The sequence below is a fragment of the Mobula birostris genome, chromosome 30 (genome assembly GCF_030028105.1).
Source record: "Mobula birostris isolate sMobBir1 chromosome 30, sMobBir1.hap1, whole genome shotgun sequence".
Classification (NCBI taxonomy): Eukaryota; Metazoa; Chordata; class Chondrichthyes; order Myliobatiformes; family Myliobatidae; genus Mobula; species Mobula birostris.
In genome coordinates, this window is record NC_092399.1 from 14,610,260 (window position 1) to 14,620,615 (window position 10,356).

A 10,356-nucleotide genomic window follows, 5' to 3' on the forward strand; every position below is an offset into this window, starting at 1 on the left:
GAATTTGGTACCTCTGACCTATTACAGGTAAGATGGTAATGTCATTGTTACAAAATAGCTGCAGGTTTCCTTCTGCAGAAGGTGTCCCACCCATTGGCTTCATCCTAAACAGTTGGGCGTAACTAAAACAATTTAGAACGCTGGATGATAATTGTCCTTCTATATTCCGGGTCAGGTATATGCACAAGTTAAATTTGATTACAAGCAAATCTGATTGGCACCGTAAGTGAGAATTCGCCACTCGTTTTCGCAATAAGTTGGGCCCCTTCTCTGATCCCATATGTAGAATGGATCACATAAAGGGGGCCTTTGGCTTTAGGATCCCCTAAAACACTCGTGGCTGTCCCCTCAGACGTTTCATTGTCGGGGATGGCTGCCCTGCGCTGCTGAGGATGGGATGCATTTTTCCTGGCTTGGAGATGGTGGCGCTACTTTGTTCATTCGGCACTAGGAGAATTTTTTGCCGACCTTCAGCTGCCGCTTGTTTCGGGGCCTGGGAAAAAAAAATGTTCTGAGCTGTGTCGCCGATTCATCTTCTCGACCAACATGGCGGTAAGAAGGCAAAGGGGGGAGGGGTGGTGAAGGAACAGTTCGGCCTCTCTACTGCTCATCAGGGGTTTGAGGGGAATCTCTGCTCGCTTTTATCTGTTAGTCTGAAGTGGAACAAAAGCTCCTTCTCCGGAAATATGTGAAAGCCAAAGTAGGCCGCAGAATACGCGATAGTTTCTGCGTTGCTAGGGCCAACACCTGTTACTACGTTTTACACCACCTTAAGCCTTTTCTGTCAGGAGTAGCTTTTATTTTTAAAGGGAAAAGTAGTGATATCGGGATTGGACGGTGAGGGTGGAATCCAACACTCACAGACTGCATTAAACCCATGTATCATATGGGTGACCCAAATAAAATGGTGTAAAGGGCATTTGATGGGCCGGACACTGACCAGGTGCAGCGACGTTTGCTTTAATCACATGTATTTAAACGTCAGGAACAGCGATTATAAAAATTAAGAAATATTAAATCAGTAACTCCTGTTACTGTAAGCAGCAAACTGAACGTTTCTGGGTGTAATAGGTTGTAGAAAGAGGTGTAGAGAAATCTAATTCAATATATAATACTTATCTGACAATATAGAAGTTATATCATTAGATATCTAACTAATATAGGGGTAATCCCCCCCCCCGCGCTCTTTCAGGAAAACTGCTTTTGTTTCACTGCATACTGATCACCCTGAGGACATCAATTAACTTCTAGTTTACGTTTATTTTGAGCATTACACTGACTTCTTAAATAGTCATATTTTAATGCAAGACTTTAAGGATTTCAAAATGTGTTTTTTGAGAGAGAGTTAGGTGCATAGGGATCTGCTTGGAGATGTGGAATGCTGGCCTCTTGTTCACAGTGGTTTGGATTTCAGTTTTAGTTCTGTTGAAGTGCAACTCATTTTGTAAGCTACAAGTTCAGTTTGGGAATTAAAATCATGCATTAGAAGGGATTGAATATTTGTGTTATCTTTTTACAGCAGTGATCTATAACTCTTGACAAAGGTCTACATTTTATAAAAGTTTACATTCAGCCTGTCTAAATGTTAATTGTTGCTAATTTTCAAAAAATCTTGTAAATGAAGAACATTCACAACCTGAAATCATACAATTTAACTCTTTAAGTTTGCTCCTCCAGGAAAATGCCTTTTATCTACTTCTGTTAACTGTAGACAATTTGCGGTGTAAGAAGGGTGATGTTTATAATTTATAAAATTGCTATTTGTAAGAATGTACAGAAGTAAATAATCCTATAAAATCTAGCTATGACTATGCAGCAGTGTCATTAGGTCTACCAAAATTATAGTTCAACCTGATTGATTATACACTGGAATTTAGAAGGATGAGAGGGGATCTGATTGAAACATATAAGATTATTAAGGGATTGGACACGCTAGAGGCAGGGAACATGTTCCTGATGTTGGGGGAGTCTAGAACCAGAGGCCACAGTTTAAGAATAAGGGGTAGGCCATTTAGAATGGAGTTGAGGAAAAACTTTCACCCAGAGAGTTGTGGATCTGTGGAATGCTCTGCCTCAGAAGGCAGTAGAGGCCAATTCTCTGGATGCTTTCAAGAAAGAGTTAGATAGAGCTCTTAAAGATAGTGGAGTGAAGGGATATGGGGAGAAGGCAGGAAAAGGGTACTGATTGTGGATGATCAGCCATGATCACAGTGAATGGCAGTGCTGGCTCAAAGGGCCAAATGGCCTACTCCTGCACCTATTGTCTATTATGTGATCTTTGAAACAGGTGAAATTGAGGAACTTGTGGTTCTGTTGTAAAATTTATTGAGTATAGTAGTACCAATATATAACAAGAAAAGAGTCACAATTTGTTTCCATTATCAATTACATACTGTAATAATTCATAGAAATGCCATTTATCTAAGGATGCTATTTGGAGTCAGTTTGTTTTATATATAAATGTACTCAATTCCTTTTGGCATTTCCTATTATAACTTGTTGAGCAAGTACAGAGGCAAAAATCACAAAAGATATAATTTTAGCTGAGGAAAGATAAAGATATTATTAATGCTGGACTGAATTTTGAACCAGCTGTAAGCAAACCTTTTAATGTCATCAAAATGGCACGGTAGCGTAGTGGTTAGCACAATGCTTTACGGTACAGGTGACACACATTCAATTCCCGCTGCTGTCTGTGAGGAGTTTGTACCTTCGCCCTGTGACTGTGTGGGTTTCCTCACACAGTCCAAAGACGTACTGGTTGGTAGGTTAATTGGTCTTTGTAAATTGTCCCGTGATTAGGCTTGGATTAAATCGGGGGATTGCTGGGCAATGGGACTCAAAGGGCCTACTATGTGCTGTATCTCAATAAATAAATAATATATATTGACACTCACAACACGCTGGAGGAACTCAGCAGGTCGGGCAGCATCAGTGGAAAAGATCGGTTGACGTTTCCACTGATGCTGCCTGACCTGCTGAGTTCCTCCAGCGTGTTGTGAGTGTTGCTTTGACCCCAGCATCTGCAGATTATTTTGTGTTAATAATATATATTGCTTTCTAAAGAGACACTGTGTTTTAGGACCAAAGTGAGAAGAAAGAAAACCCTATGCGTGAGCTTCGTATCAGAAAGCTCTGTATGAATATCTGTGTTGGTGAAAGTGGTGATCGACTCACTCGAGCTGCAAAAGTACTGGAACAGCTAACAGGCCAAACACCTGTGTTCTCCAAAGGTGTGTTGGGCTTTATAAAACTTACAGGGCTATTTTGAAGAATTTACACTAATGTGCAAATCTTTTGCATGTTATCTCTGCTGACTTAGAATGTACTGATAAATAAAACTTGTTCTCCATTAGCTCGCTATACTGTGAGATCTTTTGGTATCAGGAGAAATGAAAAGATTGCCGTTCACTGCACAGTCCGCGGTGCAAAAGCTGAAGAAATTCTGGAAAAAGGCCTTAAAGTAAGTTGTTTTACTTCAATTCATAATGGTTTATATAAATCATTTTTACTTTTTTGAAAGGATGGGTGAACTTTTTAATTTTAGAAGTGTTTCTTTTTCCCCTTGACAATTGTTTAATGATTAGATTAGGTTAGATTCAACTTTATTGTCATTGTGCTGAGTACAGATACAAAACCAATGAAATGCTGTTAGCATCTAACCGGAAATGCGAAGAATAGTGTTATTTACAAAATAACTGCGAATAAAAAGTAAGTGCTACAGCACAGAAATATAAAAGTACTGAGACAGTATAATATGGGTGCAATACTGCTTAGCGCTGTGACGTGAGGTTCAGCAGGGTCACAGCTTCGGGGAAGAAGCTCTTACTGCGCCTGCTGGTGCGGGAGCGGAGGCTCCTGTAGCGCCTACCGGATGGGAGGAGAGTAAAAAGTCCATGGTTAGAGTGAGATGCATCCTTGATAATGCTTTTCACCCTGCCCAGGCAGCGCTTATGGTAGATGTTCTCAATGGTGGGTAATTGGGTGCCGATAATCCACTGGGCAGTTTTCACCACACACTGGAGTGCTTTGCGGTCCGATACGGGACAATTGCTATACCACACTCAGATGCAGTTAGTGAGTATGCTCTCAATGGTACAGTGGTAAAAGTCCGTCAGTATCCTGACACAGAGGTGAGCTTTCTTGATGCTCCGCAGGAAATAAAGGCGCTATTGCGCCTTTTTGATCAGGGTGAAGGAGCTCAGAGACCAGGTGAGATCCTCGGAAATACGGACACCAAGGAATTTGAAGCTTAATACATGCTCCACTACAGCTCCGTTGATGTAGATGGGGATGTGAGTGTGGCTCACAGCATGCCTGAAGTCCACAGCGATCTCCTTGGTCTTCTGGGTGTTAAGGGTCAGGTTGTTGTTGGCACACCATGCGGCCAGGTGCTGGACCTCGTCCCTGTAGGCCGTCTCGTCATCCCCTCTGATCAGGCCAACCACTGTGGTGTCGTCTGCGAACTTGATTATGGAAATTTCTTTGTGGAATTTGTAGTAAATTGTAGGAGCGCCATGGTAGTATAACGGTTAGCCTGACGTTATTACAGAGCAGGGCATTGGAGTTTGGAGTTCAATTCTGGTGCCGTCTGTTAGGAGTCTCTCTACATCCTCCCCATGGAATGCATGGGTTTTCTCTGGGTGCTTTGATTTCCTCCCATGGTCCAAAGACATATCGGATAGGTTAACTGGTCATTGTAAATTGTCGCGTGATTAGATTCAAATGGTTCAAATAGTTCAATTTAATATCAGAGAATATCTACAGTATACAACCTGAAATTCTTACTCTTTACAGACATCCACTAAACAAAAAAACCCATAGAATGAATGATAGAAACATCATCGGGGGTGTCGGGACGCTGGGGTGGTGAGGCTCAAATGGCTAAAAGGGACTACTCTGCACTGTATCACTAAATAAATAAATAAGAGGATTTGCTTTAATGATTTGACCTATGACCTGTCCAGCGTGAGATAGATTGTATTAAAATGACTGAGATATAACTGTCTCTTTATGTGGAGTTGTGTGTCTCTTTTTAAAATTGTCACCTTCAGAAATTGGTTATGAGTGCCTAGGATGTGGTATAAATTGGTGCTACTCATGAGGGTTAATACCACTGTGAATCTATAATTTTTGAAAATTGTTGTAAATACTGTCAATGGAAGTAATGGCCGTAATTTTGGTTTCTTACTCATTTCACTGAGAAACTAAATACTTGAAACCCACTTCTTCAGTTACAGACAGATCTTCGTTAATTTCACTTGTTATTTTCCTTGGTGTATGAATTAAGCATGATCTAGCACTTCATTAAATTATGCATGTGTTTCTTGCATGTTTGCATTGAGTAATGGCAGTTCATTTATAAAATATGTACTGCCTTGTATTTCTTGTCAGACTGTAGAGATAATTATTGCATAGAGTTTATAAACACAAATTCTTAAATCTGATATAGAATTGCTTTTCCAAAAGCAGAATCTATAATCTTGCGCTAAGTTTTCAGACTGCAATACTTAAGATTTAATACCTTCCAAGGAATATGTATCTGTACAGTCATCTTTGAGACTGAATTCTGGGGCTGTAATTAACATAGAAACTTTGGATACTTTGCATGCATTTGCAAACTCTGCTTTTTTGCTAATCCAAAATATCTCTGCTATTTACTTTAGCTTTTTTAGATCTTTTAATTTAAATGAAATATTCTAAATAAACTATAGTTTACCTAGGAATAATCTTGAGCAACTCTTCCTAGAAAATAATTCTATCTTTCTATTTATCTTATTCATTCATTTATTGGTATACAGTGTAGAATAAGCCTTTCTGGCCCTTTGAGTCATGCTGCCCAGCAATCCGAACCTAATCACAATGATTAATTAACCTACCAACGGATACGTCTTTGGACTGTGGCAGGAAACAGGAGCACCCGGAGGAAACCCACACGGTCACGGGGAGAACGTACAAACTCCTTACAGGCAGCAGCAGGAATTGAACCCACATCACTTGCACTGTAAAACATTGTGCTATCCACTGTGCTGCCCAAGAAGAGCCTAAATGCTGTTTTCTTAAAATTGACAATTATTTGTGAATTATGTGTTATAAAAATGGAGCATTAGAGGAAAACTTCTTAAAAAATTTTTTTTCTTTAATTCTTTTCACCTACAGGTTCGCGAATATGAGTTGAGGAAAAATAACTTCTCTGATACTGGCAACTTTGGCTTTGGCATTCAGGAGCATATTGATTTGGGTATCAAGTATGACCCAAGCATTGGTATCTATGGTTTGGATTTTTATGTGGTATGTGCCATCAGTTATACAGTTGCCTTTCATGATTAAAATGTTTGAGTGAATGTGATTTTAATGCTACTCAAAACTAATTCCCCCTTGTGAGACCTTCTTCCCAGCCCAGCATCATCGACTCCAGGCCAAGAACTTATCTTAGCAGGTCACTTTCAGTGCTGCTGTCCATAAAGTAAGTAAAAAAAATCCACAAAAAAAACTGATTAAGTAAAAAGATTCACAGAACAATCCAATACTTTTTTTTAAAAAATGTTCCTATAGGTGCCATTCTGCACTGATGTGATAGATGAGGGATTTGGTTAAATTGTGCTGGTTAGTAGCCTTGGTTATTCCCGGTTTACTTTAAACTATGCATGAGCGCCATGTTGTGAAGAACTTGCAGTTCATCTATAGCTTTTAAATTTGTAGTTCTTGGTCATGGAAAATCGCAGGGTGGTTCATTTTCTAGAAACACACATCACCCCTTGAAACATGGAGGTCACTCTCTCAAAGAGATCACCTCTCATTGATCTCATCTCTGGTTAGTATATACCAACTTTGCATTGTCTTTCCTTGAGGATGATTCTTCATTCCAGGAATTAGTCCACAGAACTGATGCCTTGACTCCAAGGCAAGAATATAAATATTTAGATTTGAAAATCAAAACTGCATAATGTACTCCAGGTGAGGTTGTGATTTTTTTTTTAATAGTCCCAGTGAGACTAACTTATTTACTGTACTGCAAAATTATGTTTTGCATCTCATTAGCCAGCAAGGATCAATCCTTGGCCCTGAGGTCCAAAGTTTCCAGGTGCTGATATTCTTGGACCATTGTAACTGTCTTATGAGGATCAGCTAAACTTGTGATGATTGCTGTTTATTGCCTATACTCACAAAAGGAGAAAGGCTACTTGGATGTACTAACAGACCAAATCTGTGGAACTGCACTTGAGTAAGGAGTGCCTGCCTTCAGGGGAGGGGAAAAAATTGGAGAGGAAGGGGAAATATATCTTGGCTGGGTAGTAATAGGTAAACTACGGTTATTTTAATGATTCTTCCTTTTATCCAACCAATGGTTAGCAGCATTTGATGGGAGAATGGAAGATACTGATATTCAAATGGAGCTATAGTTTGTGATATCTCTAGGTCATATGCTGTTTGTTACTCGTAAACAATGATTAAGCTACTCACAATTTTGAAAAAGTTTGAGTCATAATTTGCTGAGGCAGGGCATACAATGGTATCTGTTCTTAATAATAACATTTGGGGAGACTCTTGGGTGGTTTCAGGACATGTTGATGGAGCAAGCTGAGAACGACAATGAAGGCAAACATCCTGCGAGTGTCCCCTGGATCCTACTAAAGGAAAGTAGGAACACTTAAAATGTTGTCAGTGTTTTTCTTCAACTAGACTTATCTGCTGTAAACTTATTCCTGTTCCAATTTAATTAAAATTAAAATTTCTTAAATGTTTACACAGTTCTTAAATTACAGATTCTCTCCGTAACCATTCATTATCGATGTTCTAACCATATGTCGAAACAACATTCATGCATAGCAGATAAAAATGTAATTTCTTCTGATTAACAATCCATTTCAAAAGCTTTACTGTAGAAGATAATCTACTGAATTGTCATTAATCTTGTATTGACAGAAGCATTGACATTTTTATGGCCCATAATACTTCCTGTATGTGTCTTTCTACCTGTTCTCATGTTTCTAATCAACATTTAATTTGGTTATTGACTACCCACTATCATCTTCAGTTCACCACCTTTAAACTTTGTCCATTTTATTTTCCAAAGCTGGTGCTTCATTTGCTTTTAAATGATTCATCATCTTCTTTGTCCATGAAATCCACAGCCCTTGACAATATTCCAATAGAATTGTGATCAGGGAAACACTTACCACCCTATGCAACACCCACAAAATACTGGAGGAAGTCATCAGGACTGATGAAGGGTTTCGGCTCAAAACAGCGACAGTTTATTCTTTTCCATAGATCTTTCCTGGCTTGCTGAGATCCTGCAGCATTTTGTGTGTGCGTTGCTTTGGATTTCCAGCATCCGCAGATTTTCTCGAGTTTGTGACCTGCTGTCTTATATTGAGCTATTTATCTTTTAGTCAATTTCAGAACCACATTTTATTAAAGTTGATTGCCAATGTCATTCTTTGTGACAGATCAAATAATAATAATTCACTGCACACTTTGTGCTCAACCAATTTCAGACAGTTTCTATTTAAGCATTTTCATCAATAACAATTTGTTCTGTTGACTGCAATCAAACTCTTAATTCAGATTTATCTACTTATTGCCACACTTTTGCTCTACGCCTTAAAATTTATAAATTGGGTTATTTAATTTCTTTTTTCATTCCTACACTTTCATTTTGCCTCATTTATATAAGGGAGTTCCTTAGTCCTCCTCTCTCTTGTACTGCCTATGTTGTCTATATGTTCAACCACTTTTCCCATTGACTATATGCATTTATATTTGCTTCACAAGTTTAGTCTTCCCTAAAACCTCTATTTACCAGCGGAAATCATTGGTTTCAGTTGCTTAGTTCAGTCCATCTTCTTTGTAGTTTCCCACTGTCTGAGAATGCTCACTCCCGACAGATATACAGCATTTTTTTAATACTGCCAGCTTTGGTGAAGAGAACTTTTCCTTTGCCTGCAGACTATCTCTGGTGTGATTCCAGTCTCTCCTCGTTTTGTAGGTTCTGGGTAGACCAGGCTTCAGCATTGCTGATAAAAAGCGTAAGCGTGGCCGCATTGGAGCTAAGCACAGGATCAGCAAGGAGGAGGCCATGCGCTGGTTTCAGCAAAAGGTACCTTAAGCTTTCCAGATTTAAGTCACTGCTCTGGGTTGTCTTTGTATCTAAGACATTTCACTTACTAATGCTTTCCTTTTCCCTTTTTGTTTACAGTATGATGGTATCATTCTCCCAGGAAAATGAAAGTGTTTCAGAACTATCAATAAAGGAAAAATCTAATCCATAATCTATTTGTTGTCAGTGTAGTGAGCATCGTTGTCATTTGGATTGGGTAAAACTATCTATCAAATGTACTACTTGCTTGCTTTATTCAAATGTTTAAAAATGTATAGAATAATTCCATTACCATGTCCAGTGATGGGGCATCTTTCACATTTTGGTGAGTAGTTTTGCTAGAACTGGCAGCCTTGTATGCCTTCTCATGTGCATGTGGTTAAGTGCCATCAGTCAATCCCTCATCCAAATGCTCATTCTTCAAGTCAAAGCTTAAACATTTAAGTAATTTTCCAGTTGTGCACACTCAACATAGCCTTGCCAACAGAGAAGAGTACAGCACAGGAACAGACTCTTTAGCCCACAGTGTTGTGTCAATCTGTAATGAATCTAGCAGCTAAACTAATTCTTTCCGCTACACAATGTCTGTATCCCTCGATTTTCTGCATATTCATGTACCTATCCAAGAACCCCTTAAATGGCCTTTGTATTTCACTCCACTATCACCCTTGACAGTACAGTTCTGAGTGATTGTTCAAAAGGAATAGGACATTCTGAGCTTAGCAAATGCGACTTCACGATTATGTTCTTGGTGAGGTGGGAGATTCACCATGAATTCATTATTGGGAACATTTGTAATGTCAATTGGGCAATTTGGCACTGAGGAACTTAACTTCTCAATTCCTATCCTCTTGCTATCTAGGTTCACTGTAGAAGGTTCTTTGATATTGGGATTTTACTCTATCAGCCAGGTCTTGAAATGCTAGAACTGGCTCTGTGTTCTTAGTTTTATGTGCTTTCATTTTACCTTTACACACATTCCTTAGGGAGCTTCTTAATGTCTAGCTTTGATCATAAACATTCACTATCACTTTCTAACTATGTTGTAAACATTCTTTTTTTCTAGCATTTTATTATTTTCATCCTTTTAAGGGAAAACACTATTCATAATTTCTCATTCTAATAGAGTGCATAGCTAGAATATTAATACAGAATTATGGTTCTGAGGATTTCTAATACTTTTTAATCTATCTAATATTGGTTCATTTTGCAGAGCAATTTTAAGAGTGCTTCAACTCAATCAATTGGCTAAT

The 10,356-nt window shown here is 38.8% G+C and overlaps 1 protein-coding gene across 2 annotated transcripts; it reads left to right on the plus strand.

Annotated features, from left to right (window-relative positions):
• Positions 1–322: 322 nt before the first annotated feature.
• Positions 323–9,277, plus strand: rpl11 (ribosomal protein L11). 2 transcript variants are annotated; one of them, XM_072247316.1, is made up of 6 exons: positions 323–552; positions 3,083–3,233; positions 3,357–3,463; positions 6,160–6,291; positions 6,386–6,466; positions 8,993–9,079. In XM_072247316.1, the coding sequence occupies exons 1-5, from the start codon at positions 547–549 to the stop codon at positions 6,434–6,436; spliced, it is 447 nt and encodes a 148-aa protein (XP_072103417.1). In that variant the 5' UTR covers positions 323–546; the 3' UTR covers positions 6,437–6,466; positions 8,993–9,079. The 2 variants fall into 2 exon arrangements, with proteins under 2 accessions (XP_072103417.1, XP_072103416.1); XM_072247315.1 differs by lacking the exon at positions 6,386–6,466 and adding an exon at positions 9,203–9,277 and having other exon boundaries at positions 337–552; positions 8,993–9,103.
• The last annotated feature ends 1,079 nt before the right edge of the window (positions 9,278–10,356 follow it).

What these genes read in the sequence shown, in the direction of transcription:
- rpl11 (XM_072247315.1), top strand. An exon ending in AACACCTGTGTTCTCCAAAG is followed by an intron (nt 3,234 to 3,356) that starts GTGTGTTGGGCT and finishes GTTCTCCATTAG; the next exon opens with CTCGCTATACTGTGAGATCT. An exon ending in ATGGTTTGGATTTTTATGTG is followed by an intron (nt 6,292 to 8,992) that starts GTATGTGCCATC and finishes CTCGTTTTGTAG; the next exon opens with GTTCTGGGTAGACCAGGCTT.